General features: G+C 37.4%; 1 protein-coding gene and 1 non-coding gene across 2 annotated transcripts; both read left to right on the top strand.

Annotated features, from left to right (window-relative positions):
* Nucleotides 1–12552: 12552 nt before the first annotated feature.
* On the top strand, nucleotides 12553–12659 carry LOC141680720 (small nucleolar RNA R71). The gene has a single exon (XR_012558399.1). It is a non-coding gene; the product is annotated as a small nucleolar RNA R71 (small nucleolar RNA).
* Nucleotides 12660–15296: 2637 nt separating this feature from the next.
* Nucleotides 15297–15692, top strand: LOC141691655 (uncharacterized). Its single transcript, XM_074496442.1, has one exon. The coding sequence runs from the start codon at nucleotides 15297–15299 to the stop codon at nucleotides 15690–15692; it is 396 nt and encodes a 131-aa protein (XP_074352543.1).
* The last annotated feature ends 2036 nt before the right edge of the window (nucleotides 15693–17728 follow it).

The raw sequence follows: 17728 nt of genomic DNA, 5'->3' as shown, positions 1-17728 counted from the left end.
AGCAGAGTGAAGAAGGAACTTTTATTTGTCAATCTAAGTACACCAGAAACTTGCTGAAGAAATTTGGAATGCAAGACTGTTCAAGTGCATCCACTCCCATGGCCACTGCAACAAAACTGGATAAGGATACTGGTAATTCAGTAGATATTACTGATTACAGAGGTATGATTGGCTCACTTCTCTATCTAACTGCTAGTAGACCAGATATCATGTTTGCTACCTGTCTTTGTGCAAGATTTCAAGCAGATCCAAGAGAACCTCACTTAACAGCTGTAAAAAGAATCTTTAAGTATCTTAAAGGAACAGCTGATCTAGGATTATGGTATCCTAGAGAATCAGATTTTAAATTAATAGGTTACTCAGATGCAGATTTTGCAGGTTGCAAAATTGACAGGAAAAGCACAAGTGGAAGCTGCCAATTTCTTGGAGGCAGGTTGGTTTCTTGGTATAGCAAGAAACAAAAGTCAATTTCCACATCAACTGCAGAAGCAGAGTATATTGCTGCAGGAAGCTGCTGTGCACAGATTCTCTGGATGAAGAATCAGTTACTGGATTATGGGTTAACATATTTCAAAATCCCTATTTACTGTGATAATCAAAGTGCTATTGCTATGACAGGTAATCCAGTTCAACACTCTATGACAAAGCACATCAGCATTAGGTACCATTTCATCAGGGAACATGTGGATGAAGGTACAGTGGAATTGCATTTTGTTCCCACAGTTCAACAAGTAGCAGATATCTTCACAAAACCACTGTGTGAAGCTACCTTTTCAAAATTGGTAAATGAACTTGGAATGATTTCAGGTTCTTTCTCTAAATCTGCTTAAACTTGTTCTATGTTATCAGACTTTATGATCAGTATTTACAGAATTAATCTCTTTGTATATTCTGTGCATTAATTGATAAATGTCTTTAAGTACTGACTGTTGTCTGATATATGTTTCTAAACTCTGATAAGTGATATGTCTGTTTCAGTAACTATTCGATCCTATGAGGATAACTGTGCTAGATACTGACCTACTAGTCTTCAATAAACAAATGATCCCATGAAAGAAGTAATTATTTCTGTGGAAATCTTATGACACAAGCAAATTCTAATAACTGAGCTTAGTTAAGTTTACTTTGTCTATCTTATTACTAAGTCACAAATTAGAATAATGCTACTCATCTGTTTAAGTTCTGATTCTAGTAAAACTGCTGAATGTACTAAGTGCTGATAAACCTCACTTATCAAAAGAAAAAGAAAAAGAATCAAAGAATAATATCAGGTACTCCTTTGAGATCTAGAGTAAAAATGTGAATGGGACGACCCAAGTGCATTGCTGGTATTAAGTAAATATGCATTAGAAAAGCAAAATATTTTTTCTTGGTGACTTTTCACACTCTATGATTACTGGAGAAATACTCTGATAATAGCATAAATTCTAATAAACAGTCGTGACTCACTTACACTGAGAAGCCTCTGTAAAATAGAATTTCAAAAGATGCATAAAATTAGCACAAAAACAGTAGAGGTGGACTCATGCATGAACTCATTTATCAGTAGGTTTCAGGATAATGACAGTTCTTTAGCAAAATTTTAATTATGACTTATTTCTAAGATGTACTGAAGTAGATCAGACTTTACTCTTTGTCTGTTATTTAGCTTAATGCACACACACATCACTCCATATGAATGATGAAATTTCTGTGGTGGTCTATGTTATTTTAGATAAACAGTCATTGTGTCACTTCTGCACAAATTCTGAGGACAAGTTCTAGTTACACGTTCTGATGATTAAGTTCTGACGTTAATAACTAAGAACTTGTATGAGTATTTACTAAGATAGATATTCCTTGTTCGAGTTAAGACATTATGTTCTGATGACTGTTAAGTTCTGGTATAGGTCTAAGTTCTGATTTTTCAGTCTAATCCTTTACTTGACTTATCTGTGAGTAAAATTTGGTAACAGTCTCAGATTAATTTCGAAATGTTGAAGTGGAAGATTAATAGTCTATGGTTAAAACATAATGGCACTCGTCCTTGAACAGTTCACTCTTGTTACATGTGCACATTCCTTTTCCAATGACTGTTATTCTTTTTCAATGTCTAGGGAGACGAGGTAGAATTAATTCTACCTGTCTGCATTCAATATCTTTGTGTCTCTTGGCATTCTCTTGCCTATATATGCAACCACTTCACATCAGTCTTTCCATCACATTCTTCTCACACACTTATCCTCCTTCTTCTGTCAAAAACAAAATGGTTCGATTCAACATGTTTTTGAACACACAAACCTTCACAATGGAACTCAGTTGTGCCGAGTGGCGGCAGGAGTGGCATATAACAGCCATTCCTGAGGAGATCTGGGACTCTGTCCCACAGGAGGTGCTGGCTCACCTTCTATTCTTCGAGATGGATTATCATCACCATCTGGAGCGCCTGGAGGAGGAAAGGCGGGAAGCTATCCGTCAGCAAGAGCGAATCATTCGACTCGCTATCTTGTTTGTCGAAGATAGGAAGAGGAAGATGACTTAATCTCGTCTTCTTCCTGTTCTTCTTCATCCTCAGCTTTGTCAGGCTTCTTAGCTAGGACTAAAGCTGTTGATGTTAGGATTAGAAGCTCAGGGAAAATCTTGTATTGATGTAATTTCTATTTCATATATGTATTGACTTGATATATTAATGAAAACTGTTTTTACTTCAAGATTTTGTCTCTGAGTTATTTTATCTGTGTTGTTAAATCCTGCTTGATATTCTGATGACCATTTAAATTTTGTCTTTATTTAAGTTCTGATTCTTTATCAGCACTTATTCATCGAAATTATCTAGGTCATTTTTAACATGATTCATTTTCAGAATATTAATGTTGCAGTGAAAAATAATTCAATCAGTGCTAAACGGTTTTAATTTTGAATTAAAACTGTGTCTCTTGATAACTGAAATGGTTTTTCCTTGAAACAAGGCAACTGGATAAGTAATCATTCCTGTTTTCTCAAGCCCAGTAACTATCCGTTATTACTGCATGTCTGACAGGTGTCCAACGGTAACATTTTTTTTATAAGTACAGCAGAGAGAAGATTTCTTTAATCTTTTTCATTTCTTCATCTTCTATCTCTCTTCTTACTTTTACTCTCTTTCACTTTACTATTTCCGTTGTTTACATACAGATATTATATCAAACACCTATCAGGCATACTTAACTCTAAATTTTTCACATGGCACCAAAGGATTTAATCATTGATGGAGCAAAGTTCGTTCCAAACAACTATGCTGCAATTCTTGATCATACTGAAGCTCCATCTGAATTGCATTTTGTGCAAGATCTTCTTGCACATAGTGAGGTTGGGTACGCCTTAACTCAGCCTGAATTCTTTTCAAGTCAACAAGTTCTGAGGTTCTGGAGGACTGGCGTTTTTGATGATGGTGGTAACCGTGGAACTCCCAGTATTATCTTCCAAGTGGGTGATTCATCTTTTGTAGTCACTCCTGGTACAGTACGCAGGGCTTTACATCTTCCAGAGGATTGTACTTTCTCAGTTCCAGAGGACTCAGCCCTTCGGGAGTTAATGGCTGAATTGGGATATGAAAAGAGTCTGACGAAACTTGGACAATTGAAACGGGCTAATATCAGAAGAGAATGGAGTTTCTTCTTCGATTGCATCACCAAGGCCTTTGGCAACAAGTGTTCAAATTTTGATGCCATCCCAATTCTCAGTCAGCACATCGGGTATGCTATTATCCATCAAACTCATTTTGATTTTGCAACTGGAATAATTGGTTCTATTGGGGATAGGATGACAGAGGATCGAGATGTTGTTTATTTTGCTAGATTCTGTCAACTTATTTATACGTATTGTACTGCTGAACCCCAGTTAGTCAGCACTCAAACCCCACCTTTTAAGGTTGCAAAAAGGTACTTTAACGACCTGATAAATGCTGACACAAAGAAATCAATGGTGAGACAATTACAGATTCCTCGGTCTGTGAAACAGATTCTGGTAAATGCTGATCCAGCTACTTACAAATCTGTTTACTCAAATGTTCAACCAACTCACCATAACCAAAATCCATCAACCTCAGTCCCTACCTCTCATTCTACTCAACCTACCCTCAGAACTTATCTCAAATCCTATCTCTCCACTTCACAGAATGATCAACCTTCTTCTTCAGCACCTACTGTGAAGCCTACATCCTCTAAGCCAAAGAGAACAAAGACTGTTCCTCAAACATCTCAGAAGAAGCGGAGGATTACTTTGAGAGATGAATCAGATTCTGAGGATCAGATTCCATCTTCAGAACCTATGATAAATGAAGCTGAGAAGGCAACTTCTCAGAAGGATTCTGCAATTGGGGGTTCTAGGCTTCTCAAGAGGCTTAGACGTATGACGGTTCCTGCAACTCCCAAGGAATCCAAATCAACAAGGAAGTACAAGAAACAGAGGGCACAGAGGCCAGTTTCAGATGATGAGGAGGAAGCAGCTACGGAAGGGGATCAGGAATCTCTGATCTCGCAAGACAAGGAATTTGCTCCAGTCACTTCTTCTCCATCAACTCAATCTCAGGAACCTGTATCTGACAAGGCTAATTCACCTTCTATATCTCTTGTTGATCCAGGCACAAGTGCTGAAATTGATATTCAGAACTTGGTTGTGCCTAAAATACTTTTCTTAGAAGCTCCAACAACAAATAATCCTTCCACAACACCTGTTACTGATGCTGTTCAAACTCCTGAGTTATCACTAACACCTTCTCTGCATCAAGATGATGATCAGATTTTAGGTGAGCATCAGGATATGGCTGTTGATCAGAACTTAGTATCAGATCAGCAATTAGAGGATGTTGAAGCCTCCATTGCTACTCATACAGTTGTCTTATCAGAAGATACTGATTCTTTAAGTTCTGATGCTGCAAATGTTGGAGATACTGGTGAAGCTGCTACAACTGTAGATGCTGATGCAGCAGGTCCTTCAGGACATACTCCTCCACTGACTCTTCCGAAGTCTGAACTGCTAAAGGAGTTTGTTATCAGGGATGCACCAGTACCTTGGAGTGAAACTCCTGCAGGTCAGGAGTGGACTAAGGAATGGAACTCAGTTTCATGTGTTCCAAATGCTTTACATCTTGCTGAGCACTTGACTAAAGCTGATGAAATGTTAAATTCTGCTGATTTTAAAACCCAGCTTAGAGTCACTGCATTGAGTACTAAACATCTACAAGGTCTTCATTCCAATACTCATGCAGAGCTACACAAGATTCAGGAGAACTTTATTAAACAGGAACAAGTTTGGAAACTTGATAAGAAAAAGTTCTTCCAACCTACCATTGACAGGGTTGCTTATATTGAGAAAACTCAAGAGAAGCAACAAGCTCAGATTGATCAAATTCTGACAAATCAAGCTTCTCAGCAATCGCAACTTACTGAAATCCAGACCTCAGTGGAATTACTTATCTCTCTTTTATTACCTGCTGATGCCAAAAAGGGGGAGAAGGTAATTAAGTCCAAATGCAAAACCAACAAGTCACTGCAAGGAAAGGATGATGGAAAAGATGACCAAGGAAACTCTGGAATGGGTAGTGGTCATAGTCAAGGTAGAAGGTTTACATCAAGACAAGCTAGTCACAGAACAAGTTCTGATACTGGGAAAAGAATAAGTTCTGCTGCTGGTAAAAGGATAAGTTCTGATGAACTTCTAGATCTTGATGAGGAAATGTCAAGACAGTTATTTCTTCAAGAAAATCCAGGGATGGACTTGGAAAGTTTAAGGGAAGAAGAAGCCAGACTTAAATCAGAGAAAGTCACATCTAAATCTGAAGCTTCTGGTAAAAAGTTACTTCCAAAACCTAAAGGCATTGTGATCAAAGAAAGGATACATACTGAAGAAACTTTGGCTAGATCACAACCACAGATAGATCCAAGATCCAAGGGTAAAGAAAAGGTTGGTGAACCTATCAAGCCTTATGTACCTCCTGAGGAAGAAGAAATTACTGTTGGAAAAGATAATCTTGCTCTGACTTCAAGGAAAGTTCTTAAAACAACCTCTGATATGGCTCAAGTTGTTCAGAGTCAAGAAATTGTAAGTTCTGATATTCAGAAGAAGCAAGTAACCTCTGACACAGCTCAAGTTAACTTGATATCAGAAGGAAGATCAAATACACTCCTACCAGGATTCACTAAAGCAAAACAGACTCAACCTTTGAAGACTATTTCAAGTGGTTTTGAAGCAAGAGTAGTTACTGGAAAGGAAGCTAGAGATAAAACTGTATTGGGAAGTGCTGATGAAAGAAGAGTACACAACACTACCGATGATCCAACTTCCTTGAGTGAACCAGGTATTGGAGCAACTCCTGAAAGATTGAATCAACTAGAATCTGTACAGATGGTTTACCATACCTACTTGAAAGAATACATCATGTTGTATTTCATGACAGATGGTAGGGTTTATCATATAAGACAAAATGCCATTCCGTTGAAGTATTTTGAAGAATTGGAGCATGTATTGTTCTTACTTCAAGTGGATGACAGAATAACAGAGACTGCTGCAAACTACTTAAAGGAACAGATTCAGAGACAGAAAAGACTTTATTCTGTTAAGTCTGACAGCAGATATGTTCCAAAGTACAGAAATCACAATGGTGATATTGTTGATATGAAGCCTAATACTGCACAGATCAGAACATATCTTGGTATTAAGGGGCTTGAATTCAATCTAGAGTCTAATAAAGCTTATGTTATAAGACTAGATCGGGAGTTGGGAAAAGCAAAGATTAATGATCTCAGAGCTGCAATATTTCAAACTGGTGAAGATACTGCAGAGCTTAAAGATGTTAAACGGAGAATGATTGATGAACTCAGATATGCTGAGAAATGTTTGTTGAAGAATTATCTCAGAACAACTCCTGACATCAGAGAGATCAGAAAATGATGAAGCCAAGTCGAAGATCTACAACTGCTTAAATTCTGATATTTATACAGATTGAAGTTGTTATCAGAAGTTGAATTGGTAAAAACTTTAAGGACTGTAAGTTGTAGTTATCTTGTCTATTTCTCATGCATTTGTACTTAATGTTTTTGACATCATCAAATATCTGTTAAACTTGTATATTTTGTTAATTTACAAGTTGGGGGAGATTGTTAGATATATTTGATAATGTCATGGCTAATATGTTTTATGTTTAGATTTCAGATCTTATTTAAACAGAACAAATCAGTACTTAACTGATCAGTACTTATACTGGAAGTCAGAACTTAAGGGATATCAGTACTTATGTCGTCAGGAGATAGATATCAGAACTTAAGTGCTGAAGGACGATCAGATAAGGACAGTAGCTGATTAAAGTTAAGAAGATCAAGATAAACATAAGAAGAGATATGCATGAAGAAGGAATTCCGTGAAGAATGGAATACTTGGAATAGAAGATATCTGATTGATATATTTTAGGAAGCAGAATTATATTCCATATCAATTAGCGAATATCTTGTAACTGTGTAGTATATAAACACAGGAATAGAGTTTACACTAGATGTGTTATCATTATCGAGAATATTATTCATTATAACTCTAGTAGCTCTCGTGATATTTTGTTCATCACTGAGAGATAACAGTTCCAGATTGTAACAGAGTTTATTGTTTTAATAAAGTTTGTTTTCTGTTACATAAGTTCTTGAAGTTTGATTTGATTGTAATAAACACTGTATTCACCCCCTCTACAGTGAAAGTGTGACCTAACATGTGTGCTGGTTAAATAAATGATTTTGAAAATGAGATAGGTACCAGTGTTTTGAAAACTGGATAAAACGGTCAGATATGGGATACATTGGGGCCAGAGTAGGCCTATTGAAGTGCGTAAGAGGCTAATTCGGTTGCGCGCACTATAAAACTGATTAGTCCAGCAGGTCAGAGACCTAGCTAATCTCCGAGTTCCGGAACAGGTATATAGGATGGCAGTGGGAGCTGTCCGGTGTTGATACCCTGATCAACTATCTTCACATATCCACTAAGTATCTAATTTGGGTTTTGTGGTTCCGTAATGGAACAAATGATTTATACAAGTGGATTTGGAAATGAAGATAGCATGCTAAAATTAAACTCTGGTATTTACACATAGCACACTACTGATGTTATTGTTTTATAGAGCATGCTAGTTTTGATATCCAGTTTATGAATTATTTTACATATCTTGCAAACGAGCTATAATCTATGTTCCTATCACTGTTTGATCGTAAACTGTTTTATTGTTATTCATATAGTGGTACTGCTGAGCAATTGATTGCTCACCCTTGCAGAATATTTTACGTATGTATTGTAGATGCCTAGGAGATTCTTGCGCGGTAGTCAGGGTAAAGTTCCAGTTCCTTTCATGGAAGGCCCCTCTGAAGTAGTTGTGTTGGACCAAAGATGGTCTATTGAGTTGCTGTATTAAGTTAGCTGCGTCAGGATGATTGTTGTAAGTTGAGTTGTGCTAGTCGTAACCTAAATCATACTTGAACCTGGAAAAGGTCTTGGCAAAGGGGTTGTGGTTAGGTATAATTAATGCTTTGGATTATATTATATTTACTATTATTGTTGCTGGTGACGTCAACTCCCGACCCCAGGGTTGAGGCTGTCACAATGTCCTTAGGCGATATCACCTTATTAATGAGATTAATGATCAAGGAGATATAAATGTAAAGTGCATACTCTTGATAGTGTTGCAGACCCACTGACTAAGGCTTTGTCGCAGCAGAAGTACGATGGTCATACTAGTTCCATGAGTATTAGATACATGGGTGATTGGCTCTAGTGCAAGTGGGAGATTGTTAGTGTTTGTGCCCTAGAGACAACACTATGATGTTTTAGTTTAAGACATTAGGATTATTAATGTTTATGTTATATCGATTATTCTATTTATAATTTATTAATTCTTAATTTACTGCGATATAAATATTAGATTAATAAATGTCCTTGGAATATGATATGCAATTCTATATCTCTAAGTACGTGACTTAGAAATGAGATTATAAGAATAGTATCAATATTCGTAAAGGTCCCTATTCGAGTATTATTATTAAGGGACAATAATAATGCATTAAGACTGGTGTGTTTGTTGACTGATGATCACATCTCATTGATTATAGGTATAGTGATACTAAAGTCAAAAACACAGGCAAATGTATATGTACATGGTGCTGGACAGACCCAATGTGAGATTCTACATGTCTGTTGTGTCATAAGTAATTCTCACAGTGATAATGAGGTAATGGTCCTTAGACCTGAAGTCATTATATTTCTATATGAGAATTAATATACATTGATTCCATTAAAAGTTATCCTTGACCGGGTAATGATAAAAGTGGACATTGGGTATATTATGAATCGTATGAGAAATATGAATGATCTAGATGGGATTTAACCCTCCTATTTTAGGAGTGATATTATTGGCCTCTTGTGTGAGCTAGACTATGAAATGCGTGGCCATGCTCAAATATTGATATGATATGATAGTCTACTAATTGATCAAGGAAACTTGGATTAAACTATGATGAGGATGACATATTACATGCCTCTAGTTTAATCTATAATATTTGGTTAAAGGGATTATATTACATTGTATATTATTCACAAAAGGTTTAATCGATCACCGATTCATTTATTATTACTTGGGTAGCAATGATGTATTACTAGATGCCGCTCATTGTTTACAATTTTAAATTATATTTAAAATTTGTTGCCAACGTAATAATAACCTATAGGGTCACACACAAAGAATGCTTTAAGGATTATTTAATTTAAATTGGATTTAAATTAAATTAAAGTAATTTGAATTATTTATAATATTAGTTAAGTTTGACTTAATTAATTAGATAAATAATGATATTCAAATTTACTAATATTAATTATGAAATTTATTTGTTAAATAATTAAGTGAGACTTAATTATAATACAAATAGGAATTTCGAATTAATAATAACTCCTAATTAGTTAAGAGTTATAATTTATTTTTCTACTCTCTATATAATATCTCTTATGTGGCTGATTTTTGGTGTGCAAAAAAAAAAGAAAGACTTTTACTAAAACCCTAGACACCAAGGGAGAAGATGGAGAGAGCGAGAAGAAATGAGTTTGTGCTGGTACACATCCAATCCTTGAGTTCAAGCATTCGTGTGGATACTGATAGAGCGTAGATCGCGAGAGCGGGATGCGTGGTGATTGAACAAGCTTTGGATCTCCATTAGTCAACCAATTTGTAAAGCTTCTTAAGGTAAACAATCTGATCTACGAATTAAATATATATTTTCACATGGATCCTGCGGTGGGTTTTGAAAATTCTGGTTTATTACGTTTTTAATTACTGTTTCCGTTGCGTGTATGTGCTCGAAACCCTTCAAATAATACCACCTTTCTTTGGCACACATTGAACTGGGCTCACCCATGAACTGTCAGAAATAAGGTAGATGATCCCTGCATCTAGCCAATTAATAATTTCCTTATTCACTACTTCCTTCATGATTGGATTAAGTCGTCTTTGCTGCTCGACCATAGGCTTGCTACCTTCCCCTAGCAAAATTTTATGCATGCAATAAGAAGGGCTGATTCCCTTGATATCTGCTATAGTCCAGCCAATTATCGATTTGAACTCTCTCAGAATCCTCAAAAGCTTTTCCTCGTCACTACCTGAAAGGTCAGATGCAATAATAACAGGCAAAGTAGATGCATCACCTAAAAACGCATACCTAAAATGCTCAGATAAAGGCTTAAGCTCAAGAGTGTGAGCTTCCTCAATAGATAGCTTGAGGCATTTAGGAGCTTTGTTCAATTCCTCCATTCCAAGAGATTCAAAAGGCATATCAATATTCTTCTTCCAGGGAGAAACATTCAAATATTACAACTGTTCTTCACCTTCGTCATCTTCACTATCTGAATTTCCAAATACGGATTTTTCGAAGGCATCGGTCCTTAGCAATTGATCAAGTTCTGAAGTAATAACAGAATCAACCAACTCCACCTTTAGGCACTCCTCATTTTCTGTAGGAAATTTTATAGCACTGATCACATTAAAAATTATATCCTGATCCAGCACTCGCATTGTGAGCTCACCTTTCTGCACATCTATCAAGGTTCGGCTAGTCTCCAAGAATGGTCTTCCCAAGATTATGGAAATCTTCTTATCCTCCTCGAAATCAAGAATTACGAAATCAGCAGGGAAGATGAGTTTATCAACCTTGACCAAGACATCCTCCACAATACCTCGCGGATATGTAATAGAACGTTCGGCCAATTGCAAGGTCATATAAGTCAATTTTGGATCAGGCAAATCCAACTGCTTGAAGATTGACAAAGGCATCAGAATGATGCTAGCTCCCAAGTCACATAAGCATATGTCAAAAGACACTTTTCCAATAGTACACGGAATAGTGAAACATCCTGGATCTTTAAGCTTCGGAGGCAACTTCTGTTGCAGCACAGCACTGCATTCCTCTGTGAGAGCGACAGTCTCTAAATCATCTAGCTTCACCTTTCGAGAGAGAATACCTTTCATAAACTTTGCATAACTAGGCATCTGCTCAAGAGCCTCAGCGAAAGGTATGTTGATATGAAGTTTCTTGAACACCTCTATAAACTTCTCAAATTGCTTGTCCAGCTTTTTCTTCTGCATCCGCTTAGGAAAAGGCGGTGGCGGATAGATCTGTTTCTCCCCTGTATTACCCTCAGGAGGAGTGTGCTCAATAGTAGTCTTCCTTGGTTCCACTTCTACTTCCTGCTGCTCTACTTTTTTCAGCCCCAACTTCTTCAGTCAACCCTTGAGTTTGTTCGGGATTTGCAACCTTTCCAGACCTCAAAGTGATTGCCTTTACCTGCTCCTTAGCTTCCCTCTTTCCTGGAACTTCAGTGTCACTAGGTAGTGTACCAGGATGATGATTAAACAAGGAATTGGCAATTTGTCCAATTTGATTTTCCAAGGTCTTGATAGAAACAACTTGACTTTTGCACATAAGCTTCAAATCCTCTAATTCAGAATTTTCATTAGCTTGTTGCAGCTGGAGTTGTTGCCTCGGTGCATATTGCGGTTATTGAAAACCAGGGGGGTTGTACTTCTTAGCTGGCTACTGCGGATAAGGCTGGTGAACCATATTTTGAGTGTTTCTCCAACTGAAATTAGGATGATTGCGGTTGTTAGGATGATAAGTGGCTAGCACAGGTTGCTGCGAGCGCTGAAAGTTGCTCACGAACTGAGCGGATTCACTATAAATTGTGCACTGATCAGTCTCATGGGCACCAGCATAAAGCTCACAGACACTAGCGATTTGATTAACTCCATAATTAGCCAAAGTGTCCACCTTCATCGTCAAAGCCTTAAGTTGGGCAGCTATAGAAGTTGCTGCATCCAACTCCAGAATTCCTACTACCTTTCCCTGAGTCAGTCTCTGGGAAGGATTCTGGTACTCATTAGTAGCCATAAGTTCAATAATTTCATAAGCTTCATTGTAGCTCTTAGCCCATAAGGCTCCTCCTGATGCTACATCGAGCATGGGTCTAGAAGTAGCACCCAATCCATTATAGAAATAGTTGATAATCATCCAATAAGGAATGCCATGGTGCGGGCACTTCCTTAGCATCTCCTTATATCAATCCCAAGCCTCACACAGAGATTCTCCAGTTTGTTGAGCAAACTAAGTAAGAGCATTCCTGATTGTAGCAGTTTTCGCCATAGGGAAGAATTTAGTGAGAAACTTTTGAGCAAGATATTCCCAAGTGGTGATAGACCCTGCTGGTAGAGAATGTAACCAGCACTTAGCTTTGTCCCTTAGAGAGAACGGGAAAAGTCGCAGCTTGATAGCATCTTCAGTCACATCATTGAACTTGAAAGTGTCGCAGATCTTGATAAAATCCCTGATGTGCATGTTGGGGTCTTCAGTAGGAGAACCCCCAAACTGAACTGAGTTATGTATCATCTGAATCGTGCTTGACTTGATCTCAAAAGTGTTAGCCCTGATGGTTGGCCTGATGATGTTTGACTAAATGTCATTGATCTTCGGCTGAGAATAGTCCATCAAAGCCTTAGGATTTTCTGCTTGATCACCCATCTCTACTAAAGTTGTTTCCTCAACTTTCTCTTTGTATTCTACCTTCTTTTCTTTTTCAAAAACTTCCTTTCGAACTACCACAACTTCTTCCTCGACTTTATCCAGTGTTCTCTTACGAGTACGCGAACGCGTATGAATACACCCTCGCTAGAGTACCTGAAATAATGCAAGGAAACGAATAAGTAACAATGTCCGAGTCAATGAACTTTAACGACCACTGATGGAAAACACATAAACAATAAATTAACACTGCAGTCCCCGGCTGCGGCGCCAAAAACTTGTTAGTCGCTAAACACGCGATAATAATACACGCATGTATACGAGTTCGCAAGTAGTATAGAATCTTTTCTAGTTCGTTCCCACAGAGACTGGCTTGGTTAACTAATTAATTCACGCACTTAAGCAACAATGTATGGTTATTATTCAATTCTAAGACGATAACAAATTGAGGTTGTTTATAACTATGAATTAAACTAACAATTATAACTAAGAGAATAAGATTGACTGAATTAATATATATGACAAATATGGGATTCTAACTTCATTAATTATTTCATTCAATAGCCTTATTGTTCTTAACCTTAGCATGCAATGGTGATGACACTAATTAGATAACACGAAACTGATAAAAGCCAACTTTTGTTCCACAAATACCATACTACTAGACATCCACAAAAGAGATAGAAGTTGAATAGACACCAATTATATTGAGATCCTATATGTCTATAGAATTTGACAACATAACGGCTTAAGCACAAGTTATCTATCTTGATTACACATGGCAAGTAAGATGGTTAAAATTACCCAAAAATCATTCATACACATACATGAACCTATGCTAGCATGGAAAGTTCTAAATCCTTAAATTCATTTTCGCTTCATTAAGAATTAACACACTATCTTATAAGTTCGCGACACTCATAAGACGAATACGCACAACCAATACTAGGTTATCATACAATCACCACATACTAAGGCATTGAAACAATTTAACTAAAGAAATCCATATATAAATCCGCTAGAACCCCACGATAACGATTAGCCCATAATCAGACTCATCATCAACGTGGGTTCCGATGAAAGCATGGTATAATAAACATAGTCTTTATAAAGAATAAATAAAACCAAGTACAAAACAAGAGTAAGGTTCACAAATAAGAAAACTAGCATCCAAGTTACAACTTAGAACAAAGATTCACAAGTAAAAACAAGATCTTCTTCGTCTTCATTTAATTATGCTAATATGATCCTCTTACAGCTCTCCTTGATATGTCTCTGGATGGATAAATTATTAAAAATGACATAAAATTATTTATATAGCAGCCTCAATCAGCAGAGAAGTCCATAAATCAGTCTTCTATTCAAAACATGATTCCTGAAACCCGACCTGGTGCGGCCGCGTGCTTGACCAGCACGGGCGCGCTGGCTCTCTGAAGTTCGGGCCCGGCCGCATGCTTGATCAGCGCGGGTGCGCTGGGCTTCTGCCAAAACTTGACTTCTTTCTTTTTCTTGCAGATTTGAGCCGGCTTCCCACGAGCTTTTATTCCAACATCACCTTGACACCAAATTAGCACCAAAACAATGTTAATTCACCTGATTACCTAGATAATTCCTGAAATGCAAAAATACTAGAAAATACGTTAAAACACTTAACAACTTGAGTACAAACACATTAATTCAAAGCTTATTAGAGCATTATAAAGTGTCATAAATGCCACTCAACACTCCTTTTATTACCATGTTATTTGTTTCCGTTTCTAGACTCTCGTACTGTTTTAATTCGGATACTGTATTCATATTTGTACCTCGTGATTCGTACCTTTCGACTTGAACCATGTTAAATTCAGTTATGCACTTTCCTTAATTCCTATTTTTGCTCTTTTATATTTCTTGCTTAACACCATGCATCACCTTTATTGTTATATTGAAAACTGTATACCATGATGACTACAAATAATACCCTAACTTTGTGTCACTTAAACTGTATAACTCTTATTTCAGAAAATGGCACCTAAAAGAGCCCGAGGAAGTCCTACAAATAACCAAGAAAATGGAGAAGACAAAAACCCCGATATAGCATAACTTATGGAATTGGTACACCAACAAGCTGCTACTATAGCCCAACAGCAACAACTTCTTCAACAAATGCAACCATCCCAACCCCCAGTAACAACATTCTAATCTGTAAAACCCCTAGAATTTAGAGGAACTCAAGACCCGGTAGAAGCTCATGCTTGGCTTAAGGAAATGGAAAAGGCCTTTGCCTTAACAAATGTTGGAGATAATCAGAAGGTGGAGTATGCCACTTACTTTCTTAAAGGTGAATCGAACTATTGGTGGGTGACAGCGAAAGCTTTAGAAGCAGCTGAAGTTATTACTTGGGATAGGTTCAAGAGAATGTTTTTAGATAAGTATTTTCCTCGCTATATGCAAACACAAATGGAGATGAAGTTCTTCGAGTTGAAGCAAGACAATATGACAGTAGGAGAATATGAGAAGAAGTTTATAGAACTTTCTAGGTTTATGGGAGAGTATGTTGATTCTAAAGAAAAAAGGGCAAAAAGGTTCCAACGGGGATTGAAGCCTTGGTTAAGGAGTCGTGTGGCATCTTTTGAGTTGACTACTTATGTTGAAGTGGTCTAGAAGGCGATGGTAATTGAAGGCGAGAGTGAGCAAAATCAAAAGGAGAAAGGCAACAAGAAAAGAAGATTTAAAAAGGGAGAAGAAGGCTCAAGTTACAAGGGCCAAAGTCAGAGTACTAATCAAAGGCTTACACCTTAGAGTGGACCCGGGAACTTCAAGAAGAAAGAATTTGGGAATAAATCACAAGAAGCAAGATCTCAATCAACTAGTGGACAGAAATCCCCACAAGGATCAGTTCCGGAATGTAAGATTTGTAATAGGCGACATACGGGAATCTACAACAAGGCGAATGTAGTTTGTTTCAAGTGTCATGCGAAGGGCCATTATGCTCATGAATGCAAGAATCAGAAGGCCAACATCACGTGTTATAAGTGTGGGAAAGTAGGACATATGTCACGAGAATGCAAAGGAGTGGGTAACAATCAATTGTTACAAATAACTACTGTACCCTACCTTGTGAATCAAATAACTCCTATGCCAACCCCATCATTCCCAATGTCTTTCGATCAACCTCAGATGGCATCATCTTCAAATCATCCAGCTTTGACATATCCAGCTCAAGCAAGAACTTTCAACATGAACGTGAAGGGTGCAATTCAAAGTTCCGATGTGGTGTCAGGTACGCTTTATGTGAATGCTGCTAGTGCTAAAGTACTGATTGACTCGGGAGCCACCAGATCATTAATTTTGAAATCTTTTGTTGATAAGTTGAATTGTGAAACCCAATTAATGCATGAACCCTTATCCATTATCTTATCTAATTAAGATAGAGTATCTGTAAATCATATTTTCCCTCATTGTGCAATAGAGATAGCCAGACACGTTTTTCCTTCGAATATTATTCCTTTCCAATTAGGCGAATTTGATGTGATCTTAGGGATGGATTGGCTGACAAGTTTCAGTGCTCAAATAGACTGTAAGGATAAAAGGGTAGTATTGAGTACAACTCAAGGTAAGTAAGTGGCATTCAAGGGCCAAAGGCAAACCCATACATTCCTCACCTCGATGCAAGCAAAGAAGTTGATTCGGAAAGGATGCGAGGCGAATTTGGCGTATGTAGTTGATAAGAGTAGAGAATTTTCTAATTTGGAAAACATTCCGGTAGTAAGAGATTTTCCAGACATTTTTCCTGAAAAGCTTCTTGGCTTACCCCCGGATCGACAAATTAAATTTACAATAGACCTTGCACCCAGTACCGAACCTGTTTCGAAAGCTCCATATAGGATGGCACCAACGGAGATGAAGGAATTAGCAAAGCAAATACAAGAATTACTAGACAAGGGATTTATAAGACCAAGTGTTTCACCGTGGGGCACGCCAGTTTTGTTTGTGAAGAAAAAGGACGGAAGCATGAGACTTTGTATAGATTATCAAGAATTGAACAAGTTGATGATTAAAAATAGATACCCTTTGCCTGGGATTGATGATCTTTTTGAGCAACTCAAAGGAGCCTCTTGTTCTTCAAACATTGATTTGCGATTAGGATACCACCAATTGAAGATTAAGTCTGAGGACATACCGAAAACAACTTTTCGAACAAGATATGGACATTACAAATTTCTCGTTATGGCTTTTGGGTTGATGAATGCACCGGATGCTTTCATGGATTTAATGAATCGAGTATTCAAGGAGTACTTGGACAAGTTTGTCATAGTTTTCATCGATGATATTTTAGTATATTCAAAGGCAGAAGCTGATCACGCGGAACATCTAAGAATAGTTTTGGAAGTGTTACGAAAGGAGAGATTGTATGCCAAGTACTCGAAATGCGAGTTTTGGTTAACCGAAGTAAGAATTCTAGGACACATTGTTGGAAGTGAGGGAATTAGAGTAGATCCTGAAAAGATTGAGGCTGTAATAAATTGGGAGAGACCGAAGATGCCAACAGAAGTGAGAAGTTTTATGGGACTAGCGGGATACTACGGAAGATTTGTAAAGGATTTTTCGAAGATTGTCGTACCACTGACCAAATCAACAAGGAAGAATGAGAAGTTTGAATGGATGGAGAAGTGTGAAAGTAGTTTTCAAGAATTGAA

This window comes from Apium graveolens, chromosome 1 (genome assembly GCF_009905375.1).
Source record: "Apium graveolens cultivar Ventura chromosome 1, ASM990537v1, whole genome shotgun sequence".
Lineage (NCBI taxonomy): Eukaryota > Viridiplantae > Streptophyta > Magnoliopsida > Apiales > Apiaceae > Apium > Apium graveolens.
Note: the sequence above shows the minus strand (reverse complement) of the source record. Positions and strands in the feature narration are given on the sequence as shown.